The sequence below is a fragment of the Eulemur rufifrons genome, chromosome 8, assembly GCF_041146395.1.
Source record: "Eulemur rufifrons isolate Redbay chromosome 8, OSU_ERuf_1, whole genome shotgun sequence".
Taxonomy (NCBI): domain Eukaryota; kingdom Metazoa; phylum Chordata; class Mammalia; order Primates; family Lemuridae; genus Eulemur; species Eulemur rufifrons.
Window position 1 is genome coordinate 44,928,397 of NC_090990.1, and position 19,987 is coordinate 44,948,383.

Below are 19,987 nucleotides of genomic sequence, written 5' to 3' on the forward strand. Positions count from 1 at the left end.
AGCCTGGGGCCTCGGACGTCCACTCCCTCTTCTAAAGCCTGTGAAGGCAAATGTCCCCGCTTGTCTTGGCACCTCCACTATCGCCGGCCCCACCCTTTCCCTCCTCAGCACAGCTCACCTCCCTGGCACCGCTCCCTACACCTAGCAGCGCCCGCCCCAATCCCGCCCCTCCTCTCAGCGCCAGCCCCCAACCCCGCCCCTCCCCTCAGCGTCCGCCCCAACCCCGCCCCTCCTCTCGGCGCCCGCCCCCAACCCCGCCCCTCCTCTCAGCGCCAGCCCCCAACCCCGCCCCTCCCCTCAGTTGCCGCCTCCAACCCCGCCCCTCCTCTCAGCGCCCGGCCCCAACCGCGTCCCAACCCCGCCCCTCCTCTCAGCTCCTTACCCTGTGCTGAGCCTTTTGAGCGTGTCTGGCACTGTTTTCTGGGGAGAACATGTGGATCTTGGAAAAGGCCCTGCTAGACGCAGTTTCTTTTCTATATAGAAAGCTCATCTTTCTCCAGTACCATTGGGGCTCTTGGGTTTAGGGTTTCAAAGCATGTCAGAAAGCGCCCTGGACATTTGAGTTCATGTATTTCAATCACCTTCTCTGCCAGTGATTGGAACTGGGCCTGGTAAACAGTGAAGACCAGCAACAGCACCTAACATTTCCTGGGCTCTTACTATAGGCCAAGCAGCACACTTACGTCTTTAACATTTGTGAAACTCTAAACATGAAGCACAGTTCTGGAATAGTATAGCATAGTACACACATATGTACCCAACGTAGAGATACACATGCTGTTGAAAATGTTTTATTAAAAACATATAAACTAAAAGAGAATTGAAGTCTCATTCTACCTATCCAAAGTCCAGAGAGGGATACACTTCAGAGATTAACTTGCATACTTGTAGTCCACATTTTCCTGTTTTACTACAGCTGTTACGTAGCCATGCAAACAATGTTTCTAATATTTACATGTTATTTTTAAAAGAATTATTCCACAACTGCTTTATTCTTAGTATAATGTGTTTGAGATCTGTCCTGATTGATACATGTGGCTCTAATTCATTCAATTTAATAGCTAACCGTTCTCAAAGAAGATGATGATAAGAAGGAAAAAATAAAATAATAGCTAGGTGGTGTGCTATTACTACGCCACCATTTGTCGACCCATTCCTGCATCAATGAACATGTAGGTTTGCTATCTCCATCCTTGCCTTTCTAATTTTTTTTTTCCATTAAAAACAGTCCTGCAGGAAGATGACTTTCATAATGGCAGCATGAGGAGCTCTGCAGAACCTCTTCCTAGTAAAAACCCATAATTGATAAAAATTATTTATAAACCCCCAACCATTTATGTCTCTGACAATTGTTCTAAAGACAAAGTAAATGAAGACATTTTGTTCAAGAAAAATCTACTAAATCTTGGTAGAAACAGCAAAAGTCTGTGGCATTTGAGCAATAACCAATCCCTCTCCTAGTCCCCAGCTCAGTGTGACAGATCAGTTCTAGACAGGTGTGGCCAAGGACACTTTTCTTGGCTCCCAGTTGAAGATTACAGTTATCTCCCTGAGAAGGAAAGGCTGAAAACAGTTCTCATACCTTCCCCACAAAACTCCATGCTGCAGAATCTCCATTCTAGGCAAGACTGACTGAGAGATCCAGGGATATCCTCCTCCATCCACCCCCTTTTTGTAGGGCAGAAACATTACCCCAGGCCAGCATGCTGAGAATACTGGGCCATGATTGCACCCCACCTTGCACATAGCACAGATATAGGATAGAAGATCGAGGCAAGAGGTTAGTCAGAAAGACTAGGGACTGATGCCCCAAACAACAGAGATTTTGGTGGTAAGCAATTAAGAGGAGGCCTGTAGCTCCAAGAGAACAATAAGCTACATCATAGGCCAGCTAGAGGGCTACAAGGGGCAATCTGGGAAAGAGACAGCTAAGAAGAGTTTTTCTGGGGCCAGAACAAATCTCAAAGACTGGCCTCAAAAACTATTGCTGAGAAGCCCACATTAAATTGGATCAGCTTGAGAACCAATTTATTCCTCGGGCATGGATGAAAACAATAGAGCAATCACCTGGTAGTTATTGGACATTAAGAACTGAGTGTAATACCTGCAGAGGTAGACAGTTTAATAGAGAACAAGAAAAAAACAGTCAAAGAGAGCCCTGCTAAATCCAATGTTATCCCACTGTGACTGTGTGCATACTCAAGTCTCTGTCCTCAGAGACCTAACATCAGAGACTTTACACTTTAGGGTAATTAGTCCAGCCCAGTCAGTAAACAAATAAAAGTACAAAGAGCAAGAATCCCAGGAGGGAGGGGACAGATCATTAACTAGAATTGCTATAGTATATTATCTAAAATGTATGGTTTACAAGACAAAATTAGAAGACATACAAAGAAACAGGAAAGTGTGATCCAAACCGAGTAATTAAAGCAGGCAAGTGAACCTGGCAGTGAGAAAGCCCAGGTGTCAAACTTAGCAAAGACTATAAAGCAACTTAATTAGAAATATGCCCAAAGAACTAAATAAAACTGTGGTAAGGGAAGTAAAGGAAGGTACAATGACAATGTCTCATCAAATAGAGAGTATCAATAAAGAGATAGAAAGTATAAAAGATAAACATGAAATTTTGGAGTTGAAAAGTAAAATAACTGAACTTTTAAAATTTAGTAGAGGGATCAATAGTAGGTGTAAACTAGAAGAGATAAGAATCAATAAACTTGAAGATAGCTTGGTAGAGATTATGCGATCTAAAAAAAAGAGAGAAAAAAGGATGAAGAATAATGAAGAGGACGTCAGAAAAATGTGGGACATCATTAAACACACCAGTGTACATGTAATCAGACTACCACAGATGACTTTTAGATGACAGAGAGAAAAGAGCAGACATATTTGAAGAAAGAATGGCTGTAAAACTCCCATATTTCATGAAAAACATTAATCTACATATCAAAGGGATTCACACTAAATGCATCATAGTCAAAATGCTGAAAGACAAAGAGAAAATCTTTCAAGCTGCATGAGAAAAAATAGTTTGTTCAATAAAAGAGAACCACAATAAGATTAGCAGCTGACTTGTAATCAGAGGTCAAACATGGAGGTCTTTGTCTGTGCTTTGTAGAATCTCTGGGGTACCAAGAATCAGTGCCACACCAAGGCCTGGAGCTTCATACAGGCAAGAGACTGGGTGAGGCCAACAGTGGTGGCCGAGGAGGGAGGGCTTTCTCAGTAGAACACTGGATGGCCCCTTATGATGTGACCACGGTGCAGCCAGCTTGGAACCATCTTGGATGCCAACAAGAGCACTGCCTGGGGGGATAATAGGCCAGAAGAGGTGTGAACTGACAGAAGCCCAGGAATGAGAGGAGTATATGAAGCTAAGGGCTCTGCACATGGATGGCCCCGGCCCCGGTAGATAACCTGGGTGGGAGGGTGAGGTGGGGTGGTGGTGAATGGAGGAGCACATGGTGCACAGAGATGAGGTGGTCAAACCCCTGCCCACTCCACCTGGAAACTTTCAGTTCTGAAACTGGGTGGGGAGGGAGGAGCTAATCAGCTATAATATGGAGTTCTATAAATTGTATTCTTATTGGGTTGTAAATTGTAGCGACCAATCTTCTTAAGAATAAATATAAAACAAAATAAAAAATAAATAATAAAAAAAAGAATAAATGTGAGAATAGGATCATTTGTTATGAAAGAGTAACTTGAAAATTGATGGACCCTGCCTAAAATTTTATTCAGAGACAGAAAGGTAGTGCAGAGTGTGTTGGGGTGTGTGTGGGTGGGAATAGAACCACTTTTGCCTTGCACCCCCTTTAATCTCATTGCTGTCAATCTGTGACACAGACAGCATTTCATGTTTTCCAATTTTATCCTCACCACCACACAGTGACATTTCTGCTGTCATATCTTTGTTTTAGAGGAGGACAACAGAGACTTTACAGGTTTAAATGTCTTGCTCTCAAAGTCATGGTAAGCGGTTGAGCAGTGACAAATCCAGATGACCTTGAGCACTCACCACTGCCCCCTTCCTTTTTGGGAGCTTAGCAAAAGGCTGGCTCAGAAGTGTTGAGGGAGCTCAAGGGGAGAACAGCTTGGCATCAGGGAAGTCTGATTTCCTGTTCTAACCAAGCTGCTTCCTCACCCAAGGAGCTATCCTTGCTACTTATTCATCTAGCCAGCTCCCGCCCCCTGTCTATAAATATGTGTGACGCTGTGAGGGCAGTCCCTATCCTGAACCTCTCCCTGGCACATGCAGTCCCAACTGGTCACACTTCCATGAGTACTCAGGATATCATGTGTGCCCTGTTCTTCTCTGCAGTAAGTCACACAACCTCCACCCCGATTTTAAATTTATCCTACAGCCTGCATGTGTCTGTGTATCTTTGTAGGAGAGTGATAGGAGATTCACAGCCTGGGTTGCCATTTGGCAAAATCCACTCTTGGTCCATGATGCCACAGGTCATGTTATATTGCTTGCACACTGTGCGTCAGGCACTGATACAAAAGAAGAGGGGAAGGGACCCTGGAACCTTCCAAGTAGATACAGGTGTAAGAGAGTTACAAAAGTGTGTGTAACAAAATCTTCATGTCATGCTTGGACAGCTTAGAGCCTCTCCAACAAGCCAAAAAAAAAAAAAAAAAAAAAAAAAAAAAAAAAAAACCAGAGACATTTTATATGGTCAGAAATTTCAATTCTAGTCATCTATTCCCCAAGGGTTCTGGCTAATTGTGCTCACACTCTACTTGGCCCTGAGTCCTGTGCATCCCTTAGGCCAGCATAAGTCCCCAGTGAATTTCCATTTATTCCCCTAAAAGTGGGTGTGTACCTGACCATCTAGGAACATGGACAATGCACAGCAGAGCAGGAATGGAATTTAGAGATGTCTTCAACAAATCCTTCATTTTACAGACGAAGAAACTGAGACACATAATGTATTTTGACCAATTTCCATTTGAGTCTTCTACTTGGGTGATCTTATTGGGGAAAAAAAGTGGAAGACAAAGTCCTGGAAGTTTGGGAAGTTCAAGTTGAAGACCTGATTTGTTTGGCTTTATTCTCAGTCTATCACTTGGTCTGTTTTCTAGAGATGCAACTTTGCAGTGGTTTACAAAGAAAGTGCACATGCATGGGCCTCTCACTTCCATTCTTTCTTCTCCCAGGCAAGAAGGACCAAAGCCTCCTCCCACACATTAAACCAAACAATTTCTTCCAGACACACTTATTCTTGGCTCTCTCAGCCATCTTAGGGTGGCTCCAGCCAAACACCTTCTCCCCATCCTTTTTTCTGCTTCTCATTCTCACAGTGCCAACGACATTTGCTTTTCTCTGAACCCCAAGAAACAAAAAGGATAAGCACCATGGCTTCGTGGCATGTTGTGTTTTATGCTATTTAAATTACATAGGTCTAACCACTTTGCTAGGGTTTGGGTGTTTGTCCCCTTCAAAGCTTCTTTTGAAACTTGTTCCCCAATGCTGCAGTGTTAGGAGGTGGTACTCAGTGTAAGGCGATTCAGTCAGGAGGGTGGAGCCATCACAAATGGATTAATGTCATTTCTCCCAAAGTGGGTTAGTTATCCAGAGAGTGGGCTGCTATAAAGTGAGTCCAGCACCTCATGCTTTCTCTATTTTGCACATGCTTGCTTACCCTTGCTGCTTTTCTACCATATCATGACACAGTACAAAAGCCCTTGCCAGAAGCTGCCACCATGCCGTTGGACTTTCCAGCCTCCAGAATCCTGAGCAAATAAACTGTTCTGTATAATTTATCCAGTCTCAGGTATTGTGTTATAGCAACAGAAAACAGACTCTAAGACATCACTTTGAGGAAAACAGAGATCTTTTTATGAGTGTCAGCCCAGTTTCCCAGGCATTTTGTTGGTTTGTCTGCATTGGCACTGTGGTCAAACTCCATTGACTATCAGTGTTACCTGGCCTTCTCTTTTATGAGCATTGTCTCCCCTCAGCAGCCAGACCCAGATAGGTTGAGCAGGTATATGACATTTCTGATTCCCTGCTATACAATACTCTACCAGGGCCCACCAAAAGCTTACAATCTAGTTGCAATAAAAAAAATCACACCTACAACATAGGTAAATCCAATGTGAAACAGACTGACAATTGATACCTGAGGAAATATTTAAGGCAAAGAGGTACTCTTACGGACAGAAAATATTTCCACATTTGTCCCCCAGATCTGCTTCCCAGGTTGGTTAATTGGGGACACATTCTACTTGGCCCTGGATCTAAGGCCAAGGTAGTGTTTCCTTATGTCATCCATGGAAACTGCTTCAACAACACTTGCTTTCTCTGTCTGTCAATAGGGAATAATATGTGCCCTGCTAACTTCTCAGAAAACCACACTGAGGCATGAACAAAATAAAGTAAGCACAGTGGGACCAAATGTGACAGTCTTTATGGCTCACCTGTGTGGCTGCTTCCAGGGCCCATTTTTAAATCCTATTGACTATTTTGCACCACTTTGATCCCAGCTGTGTGAACAGGCCAGAAGCAAATACATGTCTAACAACAGAAGCAGGGGGGAGGCAAATTACCACTATAACTCTTATGACGTGCTTTATGGCTTATAAATCACTTAAAGTACATTATTTCCTTTGATTCTCACAAGAACTTTCTTTAGTGAAGGAATCATTATCCATTTTCTCTCCTGGATGAAAAGCTAAAATGTTCAGCACATAAATGATTTTCCCAAGGCTAATTCAGATGAGACAGCAGAGCTCAGATTTGGATAGTCTCCTCAGAGTCCATTTCTTCTTATCTTTCCTCAGGGCCACTTGTCCCCTCACACCTGTGCAGTCACCAGTGTCTTCAGAACATGCTCCTATTCTTCTTACTTTCCTTTATCCATTCCTTCCCTACAATGTCAGGCCCGAGGAACAGCACAGAGGCAGTGTTTGACTGGGGAGAGGGTGAGGCCCACTCTGAATTTCAGGCTCAGATTCTCATTGTTTGGGGCCTTGAAGGTAAATTTTTGCATAAGGGAAGTGAAGAAAATAAACAGCTCAGACCTGGCCAACTGTTCTCCAAGGCATGCCCGCTTTCCTGAAAGACAAAATCAAAAGAGGAGTTGTCCTCCAGGTGGCATTGGTGCCTCGCAGAGATTAGGATCCCCAACCACAACCTGCAAACCTGATCCAAGGAAGGGATTTAGGGGCAGCAGCTTAAGTCTGACAACACCTTGGGTTCACCCAGGCACAGGAAGCAGAAGTCCTGAATCACAAAGCCAAATGCCTTCAGAGGGCAGGCAGGTGAGGTTGAGGGCTGAAAGTGGAAGGTGTGGGACCATAGAACCGGAAGGCTGGACTAATGTAGAAAGTGTTTGTCTAGTCTAAGGACTTTAAAAACTCACATAAATATGACAAATCAGACAAGGAAACAATAATTAAAACACTGTGCTAATGTTTACCAGTTCTTAAAAGGCAACTGTCCAAATTAGAAATAAGTAACTATCAGAACAGTGTTTCTAAAGTACAAGTCATCTTTCCCTTATGCCACCTCCTCCTCCTTAATCATGGCGTCCTCACTGGCATGGGTGGCCCTCTATATTCGAACAGTAGCTCTTATACACAGTAGTCCTTCTCCCACACAAGCCATTGCTTCTAAAGTAGGGCCCAAGGCTGAGTCCTGCTCTCCACAGCTCAGACTCGGCACTGCCCTGGTCCTGTCCCACTCCCTGTTATGTGTGGGTGAACTGGAGTCAGAAGGACAGAGGTCCAGTTCTACTCTGCCCATGTTGTGGCCATGTGATTGGGGTAAATTAAGCAACCTCTCTAGGCATTAGTGAAAATGTATGTGTGTTTATGATGAAAACTTTATTTTATGTATTGTGTGGGCTATTACACACTGAATCCAAAAGGGTCAAATAATTTAATAATTTATATAGCAAAAAATGTATTTTAAAATGTCACCTAGATAATAGTAAACCTTCTAGCTGTATAATAGCTTATTGTTAACTTGATATAGTTAATTTTGAAAACACAGAAGAATACAATTTAAAGCATGACCTTGGCTAGGCGTGGTGGCTCACCCCTGTAATCCCAGCTCTTTGGGAGGCTGAGGTGGGAGAATCGCTTCAGGCTAGGAGTTCAAGGGTAGCCTGAGCAATATAGTGAGAACCCATCTCTACACAAAGCAGAAAAAATTAGCTGGGCATTATGGCGTACACCTGCAGTCCCAGCTGCTCGGGAGGCTAAGCCCTGAGATCACTTGAGCCCAGGAGTTCGATGCTCCAATGAGCTATGATCATGCCAGTGTACTCCAGCCTGGGTGACAAAGCAAGAAACTATCTCTAAAAAATAAAAATACAAACTAAAAGAAAACCTTTAAGTAAAACTTTTTGGGTGGCATAGTAATTAAAATAGATTTCTGCACGTTATAGTTCTTTACTATGGTCCTTTCCCATAAGGTATCTTTTATTCTGAAATAAATTCAAATATACAAAAACTTGCTAAAATAATGAATAGAGCTTGTTTCTACTGAGTTACTTGTTAGTAAATTGCATTCCTTTCCATTTATTCATTCAGTCATTGATTTATATAAGTATGGATTCATGGGGTTCCTATTTTTATTCAAATGGTGATAATCTGTTACTATCATTACTTGTTTTGATGCTCAAAATATTCCAGATTTGGCCATTAGATGCCCACTCATGCTGGCATTTCCTGCCTTTTTGGCACAACAATATATATCAGGTTTATCTTATACTTTTTCTTCTACAGCTCTGAAATCAGCCATCTTCCAAAAAGTTCTGGTTGCATTTAGTGTATATAGATATGTAGAAATCAACATCTGGGCATTAGGCATGCTCAGTGCACTCCAGATGTTACTGCTCTTAGGTCATCTCAGAGGACAGGGCTGGGGAATATATGTATGTATATGAGTATATATTCAAATGTGTGCATATATCCCCATATTTACATCTAGATTTCTAAATGTATTGAAAATCTCAGTTCATATCAATTACCTCCAATAGCAACCCAATGCCACAGAGTTCATTCTACTTTCTCCCTTTCCCTATTTCTAACTTTCTCCCATAACTCCCATTATCCTCAATATATTTACTCATTGGGTCAGTATCCCTTCCATGTAACTCATTTTGATCACTGCTAAGGCCACCCTGTACATACCCCTCGTCATCTTGCTTGTGCTCTGAGACCTGCTCTAGGCTACTGCTGTCCGTTCTTCGAGTGCATGTCCTCCTCCCCGCACCTGGCTGAAGTACCTGACATCTGTGTCCACCACCATCTCTCCCGTGTGCATTTCATTAGCTTACTTCCTCCCTAAGTAATGCATATCCAGGGCAAAAAGAGAAAATGAGCAGGAAAAATAGTATAAAGAAGAAAGTAAAAAATATGTGTACTCCCAGAATCCAGACACAACCGTTTTGAATATTTTGCCATAATTCCTCATTGTCCTAGTAAGGACTTCCTGAACTCCATAACAGGCATATTCCCTATAGTTAATTCTGTATGCTGCTTTTGCTACTTTGTATTTTTGCCATGTAATTAAATGTTCTTGCAAATTTACCAATATATACATGCCTAAATTTTGTTCTTTTCCAGTAACAACTTGTTCAGGAAATAAAATTAAATCATGCATGCAATGGTGCCTAAGAAATGTAAATGTCCTTCATGATTATGTCATTTTATTATTGTGTGCCTGTGTTTCCCACCAGCATGTGTCGAATTCATCTCTGTTGCCCTCATCTTTATCTTTTTACCAATCACAGATAGCATAATTAGCAACTTGTTTAAAATGATATCATACCAGCATATTGTAAATGCCCAAGATTCTCCTAGAAGAATCCATATATTATGATGAAACTGGACCCAGGAAGTCAGGAACGAGGGTTAAAGAACTAGCTCCACCAATGCCTACGTGTGACTGTGAGGGAACCATTCATTCTCACAGAGCTAAACTTCTCTCACTTGTCAAATACATGAAATAATCTCTCTTCTGTGTTACATGGCTGGGCAAGGATCCCAGTAGGATAGTAGGTATGAATTTGCTTTTGAAAGCATGAAAATTAGGACTATTAGATTTCAACCCCTTGGCCTGGATGAAAGGATACTTGGACCCTGTCTATGGTACTACCACTAACCGGCCATCACTAACACACCTGGTCAATTGCCTCAGCAGTAAAATGAGAGAACGGAGCTGGGTTTTTGGCAAAGTTCTTTGCAACCCTATCTCCTATGATCTAATGATGTTATTTGGAAAATGAGGAACTAGATTCCTGCCTTTCATGAAGCTGCCTGTTGCTTTGATGGATCAAACAGGGAAGAATTTAAATGAGGAAAAGTAAATAGAAAGATGCAGATAATGCACATGTAGTAATTCTGCACCTGGTCATCTTTCCCAGGAGAAGGGAGACTGCTGCCCACACCTCATTCTTCCAGGGAGGCTGTCTTTAGAAAGTGCTACACCAAGAGTGAGGAAAAGCCACTGTGTTCCAGAGATGGGGCTGTGGTGGAGAAACCATGCAGTCCTGAGGACATTTTGTTAAACCCTGGGATTCTTCAGGTTCTTATCCCTGTTCCATTTAACTGGTCCTCATTCCACCACACCTTCTGCAGCACTCCCCAGGCAAACTGCTGAATTTCATTCTCAGTCAGAAAGAGAGATGGTGAGAACACAACAGCTCCAATTTCCCACTCTTTTTGGATCCACATCGTTTGCAATGTGACGTCATAGTTCTTCCCATAAAAAGTGACAGCAATTACCCTCCACTTGCATTGGAAACGGCCTCATGACTTGCACTGGCCAACAGAATGCAGTGGACGTGATGTGCCCATTCCCCATCTGAACCTTCAGAGGCCTGTGTGTTTCCATCCTGCCTCCTGGGTCCTTATCCACCACCATGTGAACAAGCCAGGCTGTCTTGCTGGAGTATGAAAGATATCATGAAATGTGTATGTTGTTCCAGCTAAGGACATCCTAGATTAGTCTATGGCTAGCTTATCTCCCAGCCTTGATCAGAGAGAGCAAGAGAGCCCAGCCAAGATCAGCAGAGCCACGTATCTGACTTGTAGACATGTGAGCAATAATGTCATTTTTGTTTCAAGCCACAGAGTGTTGGAGTGTTTGTTATATAGCAATACATTAACACATTGGCATCAGATGGTGCACATATGCATCATTCAGGTTTTTGACTCAAAATCAGGTGAGTCCAGATGATGCATATGGGTGTCATTGAGATTTTCACACACCTGTCTTAAAATAAATGTATAAAAGGCTATAAAATGTTCAATTTCTCCTAAGAAACTAACTTGATAACAGATGTTTCACAGAATAGAACAGATAGATATGTGGGCAACTTTTTGTTGTATTTTGTGATTATTGTCGCCGAAACCGTGCATACATTAGGACAATAAGACAGGAGTTTGATGCTTGGGTTTTGTTTTGTAATCGAAGACAGCAGAAAAATCTGTTTATAATAAAATGGGGTATCCTGTTACACTTGATGAAATACTGTACATCCACAGGGCAAGAGTAAGATCTTTCAGAATTTTTTTGGCCTCCGCAACAGCTGCATGTGTTTATTGCTAAGTAGTGCTTTTTCCCGTTTTCCTGTTTGAATGCAAGAGTGCCTGCATTGTGTATGTCTGCTGAAGTGTTTGAGAGGACGAAGTCTATGTGTGAGGACCCAAATGAAGGGTCAGCGTGCGTGTGATGACCTGAGTGAAAGTGTGCTTGTGTCTATGCAAGGGCACAGACCAAAAGGCATTGCTTTTAAACAAAGGAGAGGTGTGGTTGGTGCGAGTTAGTTGGTAGTCAGTGTTTGGGAATCATTCCCCCATATGCAGGTCAAGCTGGGATCCAAATGCCCTGATGCCAATGTGTTAATTGATACATATGGAATGAAATCAGTGAGTCTTAAAGTGGAGAGGCCTTTAAATGGAAAAGTAAGTTGCATTCTAGGTGTACTGGAGGGAGCACTAGACTAGAAGTACAAAAACTGGACTCTTAGGTGCTGTTCTACCAATGGCTGGCCATATGATATTGGATAAAAAGAACTCTGTTTTATTTTCAGTTGCCCTGTATTAAAAAAGGAGGCACCACTCCAACTCCTGCCTAATTATTAGCAATGGGTTGTTGTAAAGACTAACTGAGATAATTTGCTTGCAAATCAAGTCTCTAATTAACAAGGTGTAATACAATTCTCAATACAAAGCACCAGTGAGTGGGCCTGGCGAGGTGGCTCACGACTGTAATCCTAGCCCTCTGGGAGGCCGAGGCGGGCGGATCACTGGAGCTCAGGAGTTCCAGACCAGCCTGAGCAAGAACGAGACCCCCGTCTCTACTAAAAATAGAAAGAAATTATCTGGCCAACTAAAAATATATATAGAAAAAATTAGCTGGGCATGGTGGCACATGCCTGTAGTCCCAGCTACTCGGGAGGCTGAGGCAGTAGGATGACTTAAGCCCAGGAGCTTGAGGTTGCTGTGAGCTAGGCTGACGCCATGGCACTCACTCTAGCCCGGGCAAGCACCAGTGAGTCACTGGGTGTAGTTCTATTTATTTATTTATTTATTTTTTTTATTTTTTTTTTTTTTTGAGACAGAGTCTCACTCTGTTGCCCAGGCTAGAGTGAGTGCCATGGCATCAGCCTAGCTCACAGCAACCTCAAATTCCTGAGCACAAGTGATCCTCCTGTCTCAGCCTCCTGAGTAGCTGGGACTACAGGCATGCGCCACCATGCCCGGCTAATTTTTTCTATATATATTTTTAGCTGTCCATATAATTTCTTTCTATTTTTGGTAGAGGTGGGGTCTCGCTCTTGCTCAGGCTGGTCTCGAACTCCTGAGCTCAAACGATCCGCCCACCTCGGCCTCCCAGAGTGCTAGGATTACAGGCGTGAGCCACCGCGCCCGGCCTATTTATTTATTTTATACTATAGGTAATGCAGAGGAGTAAAATTTTTTAGCAGGTTGAGACAGGAAGCCACTACAAGGAAGATACTTTCATAATAGGAAGGAGAGGCATCCAGTCATCACTTAGCCTACAGGATCCTTCTTCCTTTTAAAGCCATGGACATGTTATGAGATTCCTCTCATCACAGGTGCAGCGAGCATTAGGCAAAGCATTTTTGTGGAATGCACAGAGGGTCACATTTCTAGCATTTCAGCATTTCATGGATGTGATACAGGAGAGGGACAAGAAAAAAAATACAATAATTAAAATATACAGCTGAAACATTTTGCTGTAACAAAAAATTTGAAACTATTAAATTCATAGACAGGAAGACTGGAAGGAATTCCTACATCTTATATGTACAAAGCGTTCCTTGTCCAATGTGAACAAAGGTGACATAAAACCAGATAAAGAAGGACAAAGAGGTTATAATCACAATCAGCCCACTCAATCAGGACAGCACAGCACAGTGGGAAAAGAGGGGCTTTGCAGTCACAAGGATAGAAGTTCAAACTCCAGTTCCCCCCTTTCTGGGCCATAGTGTCATCAGAAGAAAAATGATACTCTTTCAGAAAATCAATACGTATTTTAAGTGAAGGATAAGCAAAACTATAATGCACTCCACAGTGTGGGTTCTGTGTAGCATTGAGTTACTACCAGTAGATACTGTTAGAAAGAATAGAAGCTTTATTTTATGATAAATCTGGTTGTGACTGAGAACTAACTCTGCCACATGAAATTTATGACTTAATTTCCATACTTCGCTAAGCCTCAGTTTCCTTATCTGTAAGTGATGATAGCAATTCGAACCTTGTAGACTATACTAGAACAAATGCACCACAAAGGCAGTTTTTGTTTTGTTTTGTTTTCTGTTTCATACATTCATTGTCACATCCTTAGGGCTGAATGCTTGAAACATAATACATAGTCAGGAAATATTCTGAAATATGGAAACAGGAAATTATTTGAAAAAATTTGTGCAACATAGTAACTCAACACCTGGAATATATTAAAAATTTTTGTTATTGATTTTACAATGTTATGTGTTAAAACTACACTTTTGAAATTGTTAGCTTACAAACAGGAGGGAGAGAGTTTTCCCTGCATCCTTTTTCCTACTTTTCAAGTTGTTTACCATAAAAAAGTATTAAAGACATTTAAAATTTAAAAAAAAGCAAAAGGTCTTCTTCAAGAAGTGCTTATAGAGTAGAATCCAATCTAGTTAAGCCAGTGACATTCAGGGTGGATAAATAATCCTTTTCCCTTGCCCCTTCCTCTATCCTTAATATAGATCAGCTCTGTTTCTATGTGAATGGCAGCTCTGTTTCTATAGAACATGGGAGATTTAAAAACTCAGTAAAGATGGCAGATGTCCCCCTCTTTGTGAGTGACAGGTGGGGTCAGGGTCTCGGTCCCCACTGTGCTGGAGGACAGCACAAGGGAAGCCGACAGCTTCAGCAAAGGCAGGGAGGACGTGGGAAGGAAGGGCAGGCTGAGGACTGCCCAGCCCGGGGGTCCTGGTGCAGCCACCTTAGGGAGATGGAGTGGCCCTGGGCGGGGCCATCTGAAGACATTCCAGCAAAAGCAGGGACTATAGGGAGAAGAGCAGGGGAGGCTGGGAGAGGGATTCGGGACTCCCATACGCCTGTCTATTATAACTCACCTATTGAGAAAGGCAGAAACGCTTCCCTTTTCTTAAACTGTCCATTTTCCAGAAAATGCTCAGGATTGAACGTGTCTGGAGTGGCCCATTCTGTGGGGTCCCTGTGCAGCGCAGTCAAGTTGGTCATGATCATAGTCCCCTAGAAAAAGCAGCAAAGACTCAGATAGGGCTTGAACCATCCAACACACCCACACAGAGGGCCAGTGGTCCTTGGGGTTCCATGCCAGGGCCTGACCCTCCCTCCCCAACCTACTCACAGTCTCATCAGCCCCTCCCCCTACCCAATACCACAACTTTGCATGGGACAGCTTACCAGTGGGACTAGATTTGCTTTCTGGGAATTTTACCACAAAAGTCTGGCTGCATTTGAGTTTAGAATAGACCTTCCCTACAGAGACAGGTCAGTGTAGGTCTTGGGAGGGGACGTGTATGCATGGATGGGAGAATAAGGCAAAGGCTGCTCAGTCCACATTCTACCACGAAGTGGTCAGGAAGTGCTAACTGTGGCAGCCCCACACAGGGAAACGACGTGTCATTGACCTGTGTTTCTCCTATTCTCTTCCCTCCAACATCTGTACGCTGCTCCCACTCCCCATAGGTTCACTAACAGCATCAGGTAGCCCAGTGAGAGGACCCCTCTCCAGCCAGGTACATACTAGCAAACCCAGGAAACCCCAGAGTGAGCCTTTCCCTCACTCTCCCTTCATCTACCCCATCGGTGAGACTGGTCCATTTTACTTTGAATTTCTTTTGATTCCATTACCTGCATTTCATGCCCACCACCGCTGCCTTAGTCTAGGTTGCCACTTTCCTATAACAGCCTCCTAGCTGTGCCCACATCCTCTTGCCCATTTCAATCTGCTCCATGCCCTGAAAGCAGAGAGAGCCTGGAGCATGATCTAGTGACATCACCCCACAGGCTCAGCCCTCACACTCGAGACCCTTCAGCACCTTCTCATCACTCTCAGGGAGAAGCCCCTTTGCTTGCCCCTGTCTGGGTGCCTCTCAGCCCCTGCCTGTGCTCTCTCTATGGTGGTCTACTTTCAGCTTCTCAAACACATCATGCGTCCTCTCATTTCAGTGCTTTTTTAAACGTTTGTCTCACCAGGAAGTTTCTTCCTCCCCACTTCATCACTGAGCTAACTGCCTCTTATCATCCTTTAATCCTCAGCTCAAACCTCACTTCCTTCTGGAAGCCTTCCCTGAGCACTCCTGCCAGTCTGCACCTGTATAGAACCCATGAGTTCTTTCCTGAGGGCAGTTACCATGGTTGTAAGGATGCACTTGCATGATTATTTTCCTCACAGTTGTTCCAGACCTGAGCATCTCAGGTGTCTAATGAATATTTGTTGAATTAGTAAAGAATAGTAACTGCCATTTTGAGTACTTTCCATACTAAGCACTGGGTTAAATGCTGTACATACATTATCTCATTTTACCTTGTGGATCCAATGAGGTAGGTTTAAACACATTTTATAGATGAAGAAATTGAAGCTCTGAGAAGTTCAATGTCATGCCCAGAGTCCACAGTGGAGAGGGTAGCGCTATGACTTGAACTAGGTCAATTTGATGTCAAAGGCATGGCTCTAGCCTCTGTAACATATAGTTAATTTGATTTTTTCTGTTCCCAGGATGGTTGATAAAGCTGATGTTAAAAACCAGGGGTAGAAGAACTCTGTTGAGCTGGGCTGATTCCCTGGAGTTAAATGAATTGCTAGAAAAATGCAAGCAGTACCTGGGGAATTTAGACCTCCGCCGTTACCCACAAGACGGTCAGTCAGTAAAGAAATAGTAAAGGCACTGTTATCAAGCAGTATGCAATGGGCAACCCCTTCTGCTTCTACCTCCTGAGATATTCCCCAGGGACGATATACTTGGAGGGACTTAGACAGACTGGAGTAGAGCTACAGATGCTGGCCAAGGTGGTGAGAAAGCAAGAGCATGAACTGTAAAGGTGCAGTGTGGGGAGAGGACACAGGGGGCGAAGGAGAGCGGTCTGCACAGATCATAAGAGTAGAAGGTGCAGTGAGATCATAGTCCCTTTGTGAGCACAGGGCATTTTTCAGGGACCAGTTGAAAAAGTTGCAGGGAGATGCTTTTAGATTTAAAGAAAAGCAACTCCTATGGAGGGAGCATGGTATAGTACAAAAAATGAGAATACATCAGGTTCTTGATCTCCAAATCTCGCCATTTGTAGTTGAGAGATGTCAGGCAAACTCGATTTATCTGAGCCTGGACTTCCCAATCCATAAAGTGGGAATAACAGATTTATTCAGAGAAATGAGTCAGACGTTTGGAAAGAGGCTGGATCCACAACACAGAATGATTGCTTAGTAAGTGTTCACTCTTTTCTCTCCTTTCTAATAGTTAATTCTGCACTCACTTGGATTGGCTTCCTTGTGAGATAGGAAGTTCTCCAAAATGAGGCTGTAAAATAAAAGGTAGAAAAATACCTGTGGGGATATTATGTTAGAAGCACCCGCATTAATGTGATTTGGCCCAGGTAGTATCAAATGTCCTTTCATATTCGCACATTCTGTAACCCCAGGACTGTGAAGCAGAATTTTTGACAGTCTGGCCAGGTCCCTAGTCCTATGAGATGCTCTACTAAGGCAAACCAAAGGCATCTGTGGCAAAGTCTGACCCAGAACTGCTGCCTGCTGTACCAACAGAGACTCACAACTCACATTAGCATAATGAAAATGCTGAGAGCCCACAGCAAAGGAAAGCCAGTCTTTGCCTAAACACATTTGGCCTGGAATCCTCCCTTCTCCACTCCCCACATACCTCTTAATATCTACTTAAACTAACACTCTAAAGGCCACACATGGAGGAAAAACTCGCATTATATTAGCTATGACACAGCTTTCTCCCTGTTTACATGACTCCTCAGGACAAGAACACATGTCACTTCTCAAGATCATATTTCCACCTTCTCAAAGAGGGGCTTGAAGATCTGAGACCAAGAGTGCCTACTTACCTTGGGCAGGTGGTACCCAGCCAAGGTGGTATCGACTGTCACTTCCCGGGGCACGTTCAGGGGGATGATGTTGCCCATCCTCTGCACCTCATGGATGACGGCATTGGTGTAGGGCATGGACTCCCGGGCGGCCATGCTGGGCTGCTGCCCCTGGCCAAGCACTCTGTCAATCTCAGCGTGTACCTTTTCTGGAAAAGAAGAAAAAGTTCCATTATTTTTTAAACTTTTATGCTTTCTTCTAAAGATGTAGGAGTGGGCTCCAAGATCTCATTTGTTGTATTTCAATTACTGACCAGATTGCAAAGAAATACAATGGTTCTAAACCCTTCAAAGGGATTTTTTAGAAAACTGCCAATTCCATAATTCTGTTTGAGCCTGGCTTAACTAAGGAATGAATAACCAGGATCATTTTGCTCATAGAAGGATCTTGTCTTTGTCGATTCAGGCTGCTATAATAAAATACCATGACCTGGGGTGCCTACAAACAACAGAGATTTATTTCTCACAGTTATGGAACCTGGGATTAACAAGATCAAGGCACCAGCAGATTCAGTGTCTGGTAAACACCTACTTTCTGGCATATAAATGGCACCTTCTCACTACCTCCTCACACGGTGGAAAGGGAAGGCAGCTCCCTAGGATTTCTTTTATAAGGGCACTAATGCATACATGAGCTTATCACCTCCCAAAGGTTCCCACCTTCCACTACTATCACACTGGGAATTAGGCTTCAACACGTGAATTTGGGGGAGGGGGCACAAATATGCAGACCATAGGACAAGTATAGACTGTAATTTTTCAAGGAGGTATATAAGAGTGGAAAGTGGGCCCTGGCATATGACCAATGGGGTCACAAACTCTTGTGCTCTGTAACTTTACTGTCACAAGTTGCTTAAACTGTATGAACCTCAGTCTCCTCATGTGATTAATGGGGCTCAATCTGCCTTCATCTTAAGGATGTTTTGGGATTCATGAACTGATTCAGGTGAGTACCCAACAAATGATAGAAACTAGTTGCTCTCCCCCAATATCTTTTTTTTCTCTTTTTCTAAAGATTTTCCCTGGATACCTGGTTGTGCAGCTAAAGTGTACATTTCCCAGATTCCCTTGTGACTAAGTGTGACCATGGGACTCAGTTCTGGCCAATAGAATGTAAGCAAAAGTGATGATCAATCCTTGGAACAAGCCCATAAAGGAAGGGGATGTGTTTCCCCTTTTTCCATCCTACTGGTGCAAAGGCAGCCCCAGTGGGAGCCATCTTAGAGACAGCCAACAAGGGCATCATTCTAGACACAACAGCAACAAGTGGGAGAGAATTGAAACCCTAAGTGCTTTACAAAGTCCAGCTTACATTTTTTTTACCTGAGAGAGAAATAAACTTCTATCACTTATTTTCACTGTTGAATATTTAAACATTTTTAATTGGGCTAAAATACAATAACATTTACCATCTGAGCCATTTTTAACTGTATGATTGAATACTGTTTAGTATATTCATGCTGTTGGCAATCACTCTCCAGAACTTTTTCATCTTGCAAAACTGAAACTCTCTATGTTTTAAACAACTCCCCATTTCACCCTCTCTCAGCTTCTAGCCAGCACCATTCTACTTTCTGTTTCTATGAATTTCACCACTCTAAGTGGGATCATATGGTATTCTTGTTTTTGTCATCAGCCTTTGTAACTTAGCATGATGTTCTCAAGCTTTATCCATGTGGTAGCATGTGTCAGAGTTTCCCTCCTTTTTAAGGCGGAATAATATTCCATTGCATGTACATTCCACATTTTGTTTATCCATTATTCATCAGTGAACACAGAATTCCTTTTTCTTCTTTGCAATTGTGAATAATACTGCTGTGAACATGAGTGTAAACTTCTATCATTTTAATCCATTGTTATTTTGGAGCCTCTATCAACAAGTCAAATCTATACACTAATTCAGTAGCTTGTAAACTTTCTAAAAAATGCAACCCACAGTAAGAAAGGCACGTTATATCATGACTCAGGATGCATATACATACACACATACAAAGCACACATTTATGCATCTATATATGAAATATATAGAATCCATGAATAAACACCGTTAGTACATGGGAAACACTCTGATCTTTTCTTTCCTATATTAATCTTAGGGAAAAAAGTTGGTCCTGCTCCATTAAATTGAGTTTATGCCTCATTAATAAATATTACCCACAATGTAAAAAACTGTATCACAAGAGTTCCCATCCTCCATGTGCTCAAACTGCTCTGGAACCTGAAGGAAGAGAAATGATGGGAATAGTCACTGCTCTTGAGTGGACACAGTCTGTGGGGAAGCTATAGAAATAATGTGGGACAAGCCCAATAATGGAGGTAAACTGAGTCATCTCTGGAGGAAGAAAATGATCATAATTTCCCAGGGCAATGG

At 42.8% G+C, this 19,987-nt stretch overlaps 1 protein-coding gene across 2 annotated transcripts in view; it reads right to left on the minus strand.

The window, feature by feature from the left end:
* Positions 1–4,979: 4,979 nt before the first annotated feature.
* The window catches only part of LOC138390668 (cytochrome P450 2J2-like), a 35,346-nt gene continuing 20,338 nt past the window's right edge, over positions 4,980–19,987 (minus strand). For both annotated transcript variants that reach the window (XM_069480073.1, XM_069480072.1), the window contains exons 7-9: positions 17,578–17,765; positions 14,598–14,736; positions 4,980–7,063 (exon numbers count right to left, since the gene is read on the minus strand). In XM_069480073.1, coding sequence (XP_069336174.1) covers positions 6,885–7,063; positions 14,598–14,736; positions 17,578–17,765 — 506 coding nt within the window. In that variant the 3' untranslated portion in view covers positions 4,980–6,884. The remainder of the gene's footprint in view (positions 7,064–14,597; positions 14,737–17,577; positions 17,766–19,987) is intronic.